Genomic DNA, 14706 nt, shown 5'->3' with positions numbered 1-14706 from the left:
GTCATATCAATTATGAGAAAGTAATTAATCACCACTACCACGCTCTTCACAAGCGCACACACACACATTATAGCTCGAGAGTTGATCCCTGCTAGGTCAATTAAGAATCATTAGAGTCTAATTACAAAACATTTGGCAATCTGATTAGCGCAATCCGGAGCTGTACACAAGAGTTTTATATTCTTTATTCCTAATTATATTCACTACCTCTTATTGAAAGCAACTTTGAGCTGGCTTCACACATGGGACATTAATTATACAGACAACTATGACTGTTCTAACGAGTAAAGAGTTTGTCACCTCCCTGCTGCAAAAACAACTATAAAGACAACTAAAAGGATAAATATAAGTATATCTATATCAATAGAGATAAAGTACAAGATCAAACTATTGCTTCATACCGTAAAATGTTTTAAGGGTGTTGATTTGGAAATGTGCCGATTCCTGTTGTGGCAGCAATTAGATGTGCAAGCTGCGATTCTGTTGATGTTGTTTAGAAACTTTTAAGATGTTTTGAAGCATTTGTATAATTGATTTTATACTGGAGCTCGATTTGTCATATTCCTAGCTATAACGTCAGACAGCAACCCTAAAATGCCAAGTACGAAAGAACCATAAGGCACAGTTAACCTTGCCGTGAAAAAAAAAAATCAGTATCTGAAGTCTAAATAAATAATGCAGACATATTAGACTTGCTTTGCTCTGTTTATAGGATTAATGGAAAACTGGGAAGCAAGCTCAGTCTGAACATCTAAATTAGGACTTGTATGGCCCTGGTGGAAACAGTATCAAACATAACGCCACTTGGACATTAAGAATAAACTCATTATGTGGACAGTTACAGAAATAGCCCAATTCCCAGCGCCAGTGCCGCTTGGCCCTACCGGTACAATGATTGAATGTTCAGACACAATACATGTAGCTGTTGTGTCTTCCAGGAATTCCAGGGTGATTTTCCAAAAACAAAAACCTAACAGTAGCTCTGAAAATCTTAATCCCAGGGCCACATCACGGTAAATAGGACATTGACCCCGAAAGCCATCTGGTCCTATCAAGCATACATTAACACCACCTGTTCATCCCTATGAATTCCATTCATAACCCACCACGCTCTCCTGGGTGTTTTGGGAATTTTATTTTTTATTTTTTTTCCCAGACAGACTGCTTAAAGGGGGATTCATACCTCAAACATGATTTGTCTGGGGAAAAAGGTAGTTCTCTTTCGAGGCATTTTGATTTTTCTTCTCCTTCTTCTTCTTCTTGTGTGTGTGAGTGTGTGTGCGTGTGTGTGTGTGTGTGTGTGTGTGTGTGTGTGTGTGTGTGTGTGTGTGTGTGTGTGTGTGTGTGTGTGTGTGTGTGTGTGTGTGTGCGTGTGCGTGCGTGTGTGTGTCTTCCTCCAGCAATCCAACACAACACCAACTGTTTTCAGTGACTGGGCAGTTAGCCTGCCTTTCACATCTATTTGAGCCTGTCTATTCAGCTGTCATGGAGAATTGATCCTTTTATTCTTGAACCACACCTACCTCTCTAGTGACTGCAAATGTGTTATTTCTCAATTTACACACCTTGTGGGACTTCAATTCACCTCGTGAAGAAAATAAGGTTGTAACATCCCTGGAGAACCTGCTACTTACTCTGCCATACGGGATAGCCTGTTGGCACAGTGGTAGCATCCTTTTTTCAGGTAACATGATACTCTGCAGGATGCCACAGTATGAACAGCTGTCAGAAAAAATGTACTCCTTTTCTTCTGACAAATGACTTCATGGCAAGGTATGTATTTTGCCTCAAAACTACATGCACCATTTACCCAGAGCAACAAGTCTCCTACTGCGGTCCAGAGAAATGTTTCAAGCACAAAGGAATGGAGACTGCTGCTCACTTCCTGTATCCAGACTGAGCCTGGTGGGCGAGGGACCATAACAATGACTTGATCAGAAATTCCCCTGTGTAATTATAATATTTTTTGGCATAATCGGTGCCTTTTTGGATCCATGATCCATGTTAGTATGACAACCACTGAATACAATTTCTGGACTGGTGGACCAATCTAGGTCAACCAGACAGTGAATCCTCATGAACTTATAGCCTGGTCACAATTTTGTATCTCTAGCTTTCTCTAGAGTCTTGTGAAGTTCCTTTTCACAAAGCACCAACACAAAATGAGTTCACATAGAGTATGTTTAAGAAATAAGAAAAAAAAAAAAAAAGTAAATTTTGCACATACCTTGTCTCCTTTATCCCCCTTTTGTCCTGGCAGTCCAATCACACCCGGAAGACCAGCATCTCCCTACATAGAATCAAACAGTGCAATTGAAATGGAAATTAAATATTTCTTACAAATAGAAAAGAAAATGCATCTTTCCTCTTCAAAAATTCGATCAGAAACACAATCCTCATTGATCTCTTAACTCTTCCTCCGACGGCCCACTTGAATTGCCTGACTGTTACTATTTATTGCGTTATTACCATTTATTGTTATCCGAGTGCACTGTGCAGAATATTGCACTGCGTACAATGTCTGTGCAACCCTGTGTAATTTTATCCTCACAAACACCGTATGTTATTCAGTGACTCACAGTATATCATATGTAATGTATATGTAATTTGACCTTGTCTTAATACACTCAATGTGGTCACTCACTACACTTCCCTTGTAGCTGTGGCATAAGTGTATGATTTAAAGAAAAAAAAAAAAAAAAAAAAAAAAAAAACAGAATGATACTGGCAGTGATAGTCCACTGCGTGTCTTTCACTGCCAGTTTTTTCTCTATATGTGAAGCCCTGTCATCCCTGCCACTTGTCTTTATTTACTGTGAACCTCAGGTGAATGCACCTCTGCACACAAGTCACTAAGATGAAATCTGAGATATTTATTAGATTTGGAAGTTGGATTTTGATCCTATTTCTAGCCTCCAAAGGAAGTGCAAACTTCAATCCTCCAGATTTGGTTTCTACAAAGGTTTGAAAAAATTACTTAGTCCAAACCAAGACTGTATCTTTTTGAGCAGCATCTAACCAAGGAAACTACACTTAGAACCTCTGATTTTACACCACTGGCCTACAAGTCTGTCAGAAGACAGGGAACTAATTTCTAGGTGCATCAACTATTATTTCCCATATACTGCTGTGATGTATGGCAACATCATTCATCTTATGATGGTTGTAATACACACTCTGCATTTTGCAATAAAGCACATTGTTATGTAAGTAGTGCATGCATATAGTGCATAGTAGTTTAAGCTAAGTTTGCCAACTGTTTTAAAATTAACCATCAAGCCAAGACATCTAACATTCTCCATAAAAGAGGTGAAGACAGCTCAGCAGCTCGGGAGCCTGACGGCAGTAATCACTTTTAATGAACTGCTTATTAATGCTGTCTACATGTCATAGCCACAAATGCATCATGGGGCTGTATCCAAACTGTACTTGTTTTTTAACCAAAGGGCAAACTGAAGTTCTGTCTGGAAGATCATTTTCAGTTTCATAAGCTAACAACACAAACTAATATTAATTGCTCAAAATACACTGCAAATGCTGAAATATTATTTGTTTTCACAACAGAAAACAGCACATGACATGAGAACTCTGGTGTTTTCACATGAAAAGAAACTTAAATATCGGTAAAGCATAGCTACTGATTATCAAAGTGATTTACATCAGTTCACAAGGCAAGACAGGGCAAAGAAATAGAGTAAAGCAATATTGTGCCTATTACAGAGACAAAGTGTTACTTAGAATAGGTACAGTTCTTAAATCTCATGCATTTCTTATATTTCAAAGTAATGTCTGCTAATGGAAATTATTATTATGGCTGCATGGTGACGAGAAGATCATTCTAATCTGTAGCTACACACACAGGTTTTTACCATTCCCACAACCTCGGGCTGTGAAGTGGGATCAATCTCCCAAAAATTTGATGTGACTGTTAGAGGCCATGGGAAATGTATTTTGTTTATAAAATGAAGGCAGAACGGAAGGGAAAAAAAAAAAAAAAAAACAACATTATGGGCTGAATGTGGGGGTGGACTTCACCTTGGGGCTGTACCATCTGCTCTCTTTACAAGGAGCTGATCAATGCACAGACAGCAATCTAAGCTGAGGCCATATTTTGGCTTTTTCTTCTGTAAATTATTCGACACATTTTATTATCATTATTTGCAATTGCAAGAGTCTTCTTTATTTTCAAAATGCATTGCTGGGTACAGAGCTACCATGCCTACATCCTGAAAGAATTAAACCCACGCCAACCCATAGATTAGACCTATAGTGCCTTTGGTTGCCTTCCAAGAAAAGGAAATTCTCGCATAAATGGGCTGTAACTACACGTTCTAGGGGCTATGCAGAGATGGTTACATTCAAGGTAAATCAGTGCTGGCTCAGTTACAATATACATTACACTTACTCAATTAGGTGCCATTATTGGGTGGAATTGATTGTACCTTTTCAGCTGAACACTGACATATGTCAAGTGATTGTGATTGTGCGGCCGGCTGAGACAGCATCCGGGGGAGCTGGGCTGTAACCAGAGGAGGGGGAGTCCCACTAGATGTCTGCTGGGCTTCACACTGGATCAATAAAGAGATTTTGTTGATTTAAACATGTTCTTATGCCATGTCTGCTGCAGGCAAAAACAACTATAATGTGACACACACAACACCCCCCTCCCAAAAACTAAATAAATGGATAAAATGCATGCATCATAGTACAGCTCAAGAGCTATACTCAGTGGACAATTAGCAAGTCCCACTGAAGTCTGTAATGAGTCCCTTGGAGTAACCTAATACTCACATGACAGGTCACTTATGGAGACATAAAATTATGAAGGGTCAGAGGTCATTTCTCCTGTTGGAATCACTGTAACTTTACCACTGAAAGATGAAATGCTGATAGAAGACCCTTATCTTTAGGTAATTTTGCATCTGGAGACGGATGCTCTCATGGAAGAGCCAAACTCTTTTTTTAAATCATCCTAGTGGTACACATGCACATTGGGCCTGATTTGCCAGTGTACTAAATTCTTTGCCAGTTATTTTATTACTGATAAAAGCTGTGGTGAAACGTGAAAACATTTTACCTTGGTCTCAAGTAGCTCACAGCAATTTTCCATCTCTGCCAAATATGGGTCACAGTAGATAAGAATTTGTTGAAGTTCAATCTGTAGAAAAGAACTGTTATTAAAGGACCATTCCAGCATAATAAACTTATTCCCTCATCTCATCACAGTCCCTTATTAAATTACATAAAGGCTCTCTGTTCAGAGTTCAACTGACAGTGATTTAGTATCAGATTGTGCTTACCTTGCTGCTCCAATTGCCTGAATTACAGTTCAAAAGCACATCTAAAATCTCTCTAAATTGTCATCAAAAGCCTTTAGATTGGCATGAATTGTTCACCACTTCAAACTAGAGCTTAAATTGTAGAACATTTGAATGTGAAGTGTAATTCACAGTCAGCTGTTAATGTTACTTTGGATCAGCTTCTACTCAGATGCACTGCTTTAGCAAACACTTTAGCAAAATTGTCCTCATGTCAACATTTTGGGGTGTTTACATATACATGACCAGTGCGTGCCACAATAAAAGAGGATTCACAGAGATTAGAAATCATATCTCTGAAGCATTTTTGATGTCTTTCAGGGGTACAGGGAGTTATAAAGTAAGTAGATTTCAATTTAAGATTTCTGTTTCATGAAGATAGAAAGTTAATAACAGAAACTGGAGATAGGCAATAAACTCCTCAACACTAGTGCCGGTACTATACTTTAAAGGAAAATGGATTTAGCTTAAGGAAATACATATATTGTCAGACAGAGATAGATTTTAAGTCTACTGCTAAATTCTGTGTAGTAAAAACAAAGTTACTTTGACAAAGTCAGCCTCTGACATACATCTACAGGCCGTCCATCCTCCATCCGTGTGGTGATGAGAGTGCGCCCACTTGGGTCAATGCTGTCCTTCTCATCAGTCAGCCTCCTTTCGATCAGCTTGCAGTCCATGTAGATGGAGACTATGTTGCTCTGCACAGAAATGCCCAGCTTGTGCCACTGGCGATCAAACAGGGCATACAGGTCACGGCTTTTAAATGTGTAGTGGAGAGTGTTCTTAAGCAGACCTTGACAAGAAAACTCCACCACCCTCTTGGCACCATCGACAACAACGGAGACCTAAGGGGTAAAGAGGAATTTCATTACAAACACAGAGCCATCAAAGCGTTTTCTAACATGTGTGAGAAAGATCATGCAAAAAAGACACATTCTGCTCAGCCATACAAAAAAAATGCTTTTCACTGAGGCACTGGAAAAATGTCTTTTTCACTGTAGCCATCCATGATGCACTTGTGAAATGCACCAAATGACATTAACCATGACATTAAAACATACAATGGGGCTCACCTGTGTGCCTCCTGACTGGTCGAATATCTGCCAAAGAAACCAACGGTCTTTTTTTGTAGTTTTTCTTAGCCGGAAGATGGAAACGAGAGAGTATTCACCTGACAGTCCATTTGGAAATATTAATCTAGAAAGAAAATAATATAACATTGTCTGAGCATCACTGAACTGAATTATTGGCTATGATAACAACTCAGGTGAAAAGTTCCAAGTCTCCAAGTATGTCACAAGTTCTCTTGCAATCTTTCTCAACCATGCAGCGCTCTGCAGAAAGTCTTTTAAAACTTTCACTGCCCAAACAATAAACAATTCAATCAACTTTAATGAATCAATATAGAACTTCAGTATCTCCCTCTCTGCTGCAGAATGATATCCACATAAATAAACCTGACAAAATATATTCCATTTAATTTAATGAATTTGATACAGGCTTGGCTTCCTTGTTATTCATAAAATGAAGAGATATAATAATTGATCCAACGTCAATAAAAACAAACTCATACGTCACAGAGACAGCAAGGGTACAGTTATAGATTGTGTTAGTGTAGTGCACTAACATGCATGACCTCAAGAAATTTTAAATGTGATCATATTTCATATCATCCCCAGACCTTCACTTTATTCAGTAACTCGTCTTTTACTCCTCAACCCTGACCCATGTCTAATTTTATACCTGGCTGAAAAAAAATAATAAAAATTACCCTTCAAAATGTTCTAACCCTAAAACCAGATCCAGATGAGATTGCATTAACAGTCAAAAGTGAAAGAGCATAAACATAATAAATCAAGATCAGCAAAAATAACTATAATGCAGTGATAAGGTCATTGAGAAGGCAGAGCACAGCCTGGGGGAGGGAGGGAGGCAGAGAGAGACTTCCTTCAGACAGGTTGAAAATTAGTTTTCTCCCCAATAGATCATCTCCTATTCTTTCAGAGCTTGATACCCTCCTCTGTTGTGTGCCCCTTGAATTCTTTGAGACCGGTGTAAACGGTACATGACCAAAATGATAAATACACCAAGTTAAAGCTCCTGAAAAATCAAATGCTTCTGTGAGGGGCTGAGGGCTGGGAAGGCTATTTGTGTTGCCCAAGGGCTAGGGGACTATTTCAGCTGCAATTCAGTGGGGAAAGTGGCAAGGCAATTTATAAAAATGAGAACTTATGAAATAAATTTAACATATAATATTTCCGTGCTGGCCATGCATATAACTGCTTGTAGGGAATGTATAACACAAATATTATGACAAGAGACAGGACATAACATGGGCAAAATGTAAAAGATAAATCTCCAAAGGGCTGATGCAGTACATTGTAATTTGTGGAGCATGATAAATTTGAATAGATGTAATAAAATGGAGATACTCTGCAGAATACTGTGCATTGCAATGATCTTACGGAGCGCTGTATATCGCACCATGGTTCAAAGAGTTCCCACCTAAGTCTGCAGTTTTCCCACCTAAGCTCTCATTTCAAAACAGAAACTACAGTGCGGCACACCTGATCTCTGAGGCCACAAAGGGTTAAAGTTCTTGACCTTGTGTTGACTGCAATCAGTGGCTCAACGCCATGCTGTTCCCAGGCTGATTTTGCTTTAATTACTGTTTTTCTGACTCCTTTTTACAGAGAGCGAGAGAGAGAAAGAGAGAAATAAAACACTTTTGAGAATGCTTTAGTAAATGATAATGAATGAGGGGCTGGGTGGATCTGGGTTAATTTTCCATGCTCTACTTCTCCTCTTCTAAACTGCTTCTCCCAGCTCACCAATGACTATATATAATTTTGATGGATTATATTATGATATTTATGACACTATCAATAATAATTTTAGCAAATATGTTTTTTCCCCATTTTATTATCTGTTTCCTACTCCATTGTCCACAGTAACAATGGATGATCAGATTTAAATGAAAACACTTCCAACATGTAACATCTGTTGCATTGGAAGGGCTTATTAGTGAACTCCAAATTACAACTTAACCATGGGGTATTTTTTATGAAACCTTTTTCAGTCCTCCAACAAATATCATCTTTTTCATTTCCACAAACAATACAGAACTAAAAAAAAAAAAAAAAATCTACAACAAACTGGAGCAAAACTAATGCTATGCTACCAAGCCTTGAATGCAGACACTAATTTACCTTATGAATGACAATTCAGTAATAATACACAAGAGGGTGTTCTTCGCCGTGATTATGGAGGAGACAGTGGCTTACGTCAAGTTGTGTCGCTGAAAAACCCATAATCACAGCAACAAAGAGCCTCTTGTGTGATATGTTTATCAGAACATGTGTTCTCTTTGAAAAGAGGCAATCAAAATAGTGGGCATCACTACGATAAAAAGCAAGCAAAAATGATAAAAAAAAACAAAAAAAAAAAAACAAGCAAAGGTAGAAAGATCACTGACTACCTCCCTGGCTGCCACTAAAGTTTGTATCACAACTAATTCCATTTTTCAAGAAGCAAGGCTGACCATGCTGTCTGGGAACTATCACCACTGTCACTATGTGCTATTGCTTGGCCGAAACTACCCCTTATATAATCAGTGACAATGGTTTGACAGACTGTCAGAGCAACACACCGGTCTGGCAGAAACTCTCCCGGAAGCCGCTTTAGTCTCCTGGCTTGCAAGATATATACTTTCCAGGAGATTTTTCTAAAAAAATGAGTCAATAAAATCCCAGTGCAGTACGACGGATCATCATGGAACTCCTAAAGCAATGTCTCATGAAACACCTCAAATTACCGCTGACACTGTCTCCCAACAGATCAGAATAGGACCGTTTGCAGAAGCCGTGTCAGTTTATACATGACACGCATCATTCTCGCTAGCAAGGACTATAGCTTCCTCTTGGCACAAGTCCCCTTTCCTGTTTAAAAGTGCAAGTCCCATGGTTGCCAGCATGATAGATGACTATGCTAGCAATAGGAGCCAAAAAATCAAATGCATGCCCACGAAGGATACAATTTCTACCAGCGGGGAGACTTTAGCCAACTTATCCCGCTCTGTTACGTGTGTGTGTGTAGCTGGAGTGTGTGAGTAAGACCACTATATTGTCACTGTGCCAGCACAGATAAATGCTGTTCTGCATCTTTATACCAATGTTTGTGTGGCTTCTGCCATTTCTGCATTCCTCAGTAAAGTTTTATGTGGATAGTTAAGATTTATTTCTCATTCCAGTTGTAAATGCAATGCATATAAACATTATCTGGTCTGGATCAGGGCATGACTCTCAAGTTAATACAAGGTGTCAAGAGAGCCAAGCATAACTACGTTTGTGAGGACAGAGAGTAACTGCAACTTTGCACCGTTTAATGGAAGGAAATGCTACTTATGGCAATTTGTCATCTCAAACAAACATTCCAGTATTGCGCCGACCCCAATCTGTGTGTCATGATGTGGATTGTGCAAAAGATTTGGCAGGACATTAACCAGATATTGAGAGTTTAGCATCAATCGCTGCATATCCCGGGCACAAAATGAGAGGTGTTTCAGAGGCTGCAGCAGGGGCAGAGGGGCCCCTCACTTGCCCTCGCTCTCCTCCCCCAGCTGACACGCAGTATCGCCTGTCAAAGTACTCGGATAATTGAATATGAGAGGGATCGCACTCTCTCCACTATAATCGTCTAACCGTCAGCAGTGTCATTGAGAACCAGCAGCTCCTTGCACCGCGGGCCAGACTGGGGTAAAGGCTCAAGTGAAGTAGAAGTACTTGGGGCTACTTGAAAGACTGAATAGGGAATTGGATTACAAATCACCTGGGTCACAGATTCCTTTGCTAACTAGAGAGAGTGGCAGTTAGTGTTTACAGCTGCATGTCATGTAAAAACACTAAAAATATCCGCCACACCTTAGAAGAACGACAGAGTGTTATTTCACACCATTAGGGCAGCAAACTTTTTTTTTTTTTTTTTTTTTTTTTTTTTTTTTAAATCCAAAGCATTGTTATTACGCAAAGTTTGGGCAAACATACATTTATGGATGCCACTGGTCATTCTGGATACAAGTAATATGCCCTGTGTTAAAACTTACATTGGCCTTCATGCAAATGACACCAAATTTCATTCTCTATTACATCATGCATCAAGGTGAAGTCATGTAGCAGCAATTAAGGTCTTCAATAAATAGTACCTTTGTGTGTAATTTATGTAGTAGTTTTAATATTCCTGCCTCATAATATCTGCTCAGGGTTTTTTTTTTTCTTTCATTCCTTTATGTCCCCTCTTTTTACCCCTAGGAGACTTCTAGAATCAGTGTAATGTATATTAATTCTGTTAAAATGATTCCCTGTCTAACAGCTCACCTCACAATTTGCCCTTATTAACCAAAGCAAATGGAACTACTGCTCTGAGCAGGGTATATCTGGGCTACCTCAATTCCACCTATCATAAAACCACCATTATGGCTTCACTGCTATTTCCTCAGAATATCTGCTGATGTGGAGGGAGGTGAGCCTAAACCCTGAGAATACCACGGTCTGCAGAAATCAGACAGAAATCGAGTGATTATATTACTTTTTTTTTCCCGATGTCAAATAGCCTCTGTGGACTTTGATTTTGTGCTAGAGTGCAATGCTTGAATTGTAATTAATAACCAGGGCTCTGCTCTCAGCACCTGTACACAGACACAGCCTGCCTGTTAATCTAATTGTACCCTAGGCTTCACAATTTTTTTCACCACACACGAGAAACTGTATCTAATCCAGCATGTCTGGATCAGACAGAGCAGCATGCTGAAACTGGATACAGAGAAAACACATATAGATCTTCTATCTAAATTATCTGCAAACGTGATATAGAGCCAGACCACAGCATCTGAACCAAAATGAACCAAGAGGTGTCAGCACACAATAAATAGTGGCAGTACACACACACACACACACACACACACACACACACGCATACACACATTTAAATTATTTATTTACATCCACATACAATGCAGCTGTACAGGGCATAAATACTAAAGCTGCAAAAGAAACAGATGCATTGACATATTGTGGGCCAGTGACACCAAAAGTCCATAAAATTTGCCACTGCATCCTCATTTTGCATGCACTACATTAATAATGATAGTTATGAGAGGCATGGGTTGTTTAAAAAGCAAAACAACAACAAAACATCATTCACCTGCAACCAGACACCATGACACACACGCATACACAGAGAGAGAGAGAGAGAGAGAGAGAGAGAGAGAGAGAGAGAGAGAGAGAGAGAGACACACACACACACACACAGGCTACTCACTCTGTTGGCTTAATAAGTGGGCTGCTTCCCAACCGAAATGACGGCCTGTCTTCTGTGATTGTTCCCTTTCGGAGAAGAAACTTTTCTGTCAGATCAAATCCTGTGAACAAGATCACAAGGTGTCAAAAGATTTCCACGAGTACACATTATGATATGTGCACTGCAACTGTTACCGTACGTACCTGTAATTTGTAAAGGGCGATCTAAACTATCGGAAAAACGCCGTCCCTCTACTTTCAGTGGGGGACATGAGTTATCTAGAGGAAAGAAATATCATCATGTAATTCTCATGTGAAGTGGCTGAGGTTATAAGTCATGGTTATAACAGGTTAAGCAGGTATAGGTGAGCTGTTACAGAAAACTAATAGTTTTACTTTGGGAGAAAATTGGGCATTAAGGCAAAACCTAAGCTCAACAACATTGTTGAGAAGATGACCATCAAGCAAAACATGCACTTCCTGTGATAATTATTCTTGACTGACCACTTGTAACATCCTCGCTGACATATACAATTAAAAGTATCTAAACCAAAAACTGTAAAGCCATTTGTGTGGGTGTAGATGTTTGTTTTGTATTTTGAACAAGCTTTGGTCGAGGTTTATGGAAATGAAAGATTTGATTTGATTTCCACAGAGCCTTCACTTTAAGTTCCTCTTGGATGGAAATCTATGCTAATAAACATAATCACGCCATTTTATTTCAGCAATCTCAACAAGTCGGATTCAGAAGCACAACCGGCAGAGCCCAGACTCTAATCTGCGATATAATTAAGAGAAAAGCCTGGAGCTGCTCACTGAAAATGAATGGGAGACCGACTTTGTGGATATTGATGGAATCCAGAATTATTTTTCAGAACTATGGGCATATATCTGGTTCGAAACTGTCAGCACTTGTATGAAACAGTCCTCAGCTGACTCGATCATCACATATCATAGTCTTGGAGCTCGGCAATGGAATACTATTAATCAAAAAATATCAAAAAAAGATTCGCCCAAAATAATAGGATCTAATATATATTACGTAGGCAGGATATACATTGCAAATATATCTTGAGGCCATAATTTGACATTGCTTGAAGATGTGTGTAGGTTTTCATAGGAAGATAGAATTATGTTTAGCTCATTTAACTGCAGTGCCTGTATAAATCATGGGTTTGGGATTTATTGCAATGACAGTATGCATGATTAATTAATAGACAAAAGACAGTTGCTTGATCTTTAATAGTCAAACTGTTACAAATGCAGCCACAAAAAAAAGCCACAGGTTTGGATTTATTAACCCAACGTGGTATATGACTGACTTGCTTACAACTGGTGATGTTGACAAATAGGCATGATCTGCACAGGTAATCACCGTTGTTGGTCTTGTGGCTGATTGTCCCACTGAGCAGGTAGCTAACTGAACAGCAGCAAATATGAATCAGCTAATGGCTAACATTTTAAGCCACCAAAAAAATGCGACCACAGTAATGTACATTATTCCAGTGCTTACGGTTCCCATTAAACTGACACTGTTACTTGGAACTATTCTGCTAATTGAAGAGTGCCACTGTTGCTTTTACTACACACTGGGGAGCCTGTTTACCTGTCACGCTGCCTATCGGCTCTGCCGCCAGAAGTGATTCCAAGGGAATTCTGGAAAAATCTGCAAAGTAATACACTGCAGCTATTCACTGAACATAATAGTTCCAAGATAGCATCAGTCTAATGGGAGCAATATGCACTGGAACACATTATCACTGCTGCATTTTGTTGTACATTTTTTTATGTATTTATTGATTGATTTTTGCGGTTTAAAATGCTTCCCATTAGCTGACTGAATTGAATGCTGTTCAACTGGCGAACTGCTTGCTAAGACAATTAGCCACAACTCCAGCCACGAGGACTGCCTGAAGAGGTTACATCAGGAGATGTAAACAAACACACAAACGAACTGCACTAAAGGCGTAAGTGATTTTTTTTTTTTTTAATCATTGGATTCTAATCATAAAGAAATATAAAATAACTCAAATTCCTGTTTATTAAAAGCATATAGGCTTAGGAGACCCACTCTAATGACTATGCATCCTGCAAATCAAAAGAAATGCAGCTTTGTTATCATGTGGTCTTTGTGTTGTGTTTAAGGAAGGTTTTACACTATTTGTGTGCTCGGACTGTTACTGTCGATTCTTTTGGTGTACCTCCATCCGATATGCATTTTGTCATATGATGTCCAGGTTTATGCTGCTTCAAAATAAAAACTGAATGTTGAAGACAGCTAAAACAGCGTCAACCCTCACAAGTAAACCCAAATTGCAAAGATATTATATGGATTACATAAAACCAAGCTTTTAGAGAAATGGTCACAAGGGTAATTTACTTGTCAAAAAGCCATTATTTGTTACTTGCCAAATATGAATTCGAATTCAGGTGCTTCCCGACCATCTATCTATCTATCTACAGTATTTCTTGAGTGTGGTGGGGGGGCTTTATAAAGACTAGCAACCCTATTACATGGTATACACTGCATACTGCAACCATATAGGTGAGCCTGGTGGTAAACACGGTCCCCTGATGGGTTTGAATCACAGCCCTGGTGCTCTGTGTTCAGTCTGCATGTTCTCCCTGTGTTTCTGTCAAAGACATGCAGCTCAAGTGACTTTAAGATCCTAAATTTCCCAAAGGTGTTAAAAGCGTGACTGTGTTGGTCTGTGTGTTCGCCCTATGGAGAACTGGTGATCTGTCCGAGGTGTTTCCCTGCCTTATAGGCCGAGTGCATGCTGGGATAGGTTCCAGCCCTCTGTGACCCTGGACAGGAGTAAGCGGGTATGGAAAATAGACTGATGGATGGTGCAATAGTGTTTTAAAGGAGGAATGCAATTACTTTTATAGTAAAAGCAGTATACAAATAAATTTCCAAAAGGCATTCTGATGTAAAAGAAAACATCCATCCTTTAAAAAAAAACAAAAAAAAAACAGAGTTGTGACTCCAATCAATACTTACCTGTTCTTTCATTCACTGCCATCCCAAAAGTGCAAGGAATGTAATTTACAGTCCAAAGGAAAGCAGTCCATCTTAGCAAGTAGCTCAT

The 14706-nt window shown here is 39.2% G+C and overlaps 1 protein-coding gene across 1 annotated transcript in view; it reads right to left on the bottom strand.

Moving 5' to 3' along the window:
• Positions 1-14706, bottom strand: part of col19a1 (collagen, type XIX, alpha 1) — a 35247-nt gene extending 20541 nt beyond the window's left edge. Inside the window, exons 1-8 of the mRNA XM_030071114.1 lie at positions 14619-14706; positions 11819-11893; positions 11637-11736; positions 6395-6518; positions 5891-6166; positions 5078-5158; positions 4443-4568; positions 2228-2290 (exon numbers count right to left, since the gene is read on the bottom strand). Coding sequence (XP_029926974.1) covers positions 2228-2290; positions 4443-4568; positions 5078-5158; positions 5891-6166; positions 6395-6518; positions 11637-11736; positions 11819-11893; positions 14619-14706 — 933 coding nt within the window. The remainder of the gene's footprint in view (positions 1-2227; positions 2291-4442; positions 4569-5077; positions 5159-5890; positions 6167-6394; positions 6519-11636; positions 11737-11818; positions 11894-14618) is intronic.

The sequence above is a fragment of the Myripristis murdjan genome, chromosome 15, assembly GCF_902150065.1.
Source record: "Myripristis murdjan chromosome 15, fMyrMur1.1, whole genome shotgun sequence".
Taxonomy (NCBI): Eukaryota; Metazoa; Chordata; class Actinopteri; order Holocentriformes; family Holocentridae; genus Myripristis; species Myripristis murdjan.
Note: the sequence above shows the minus strand (reverse complement) of the source record. Positions and strands in the feature narration are given on the sequence as shown.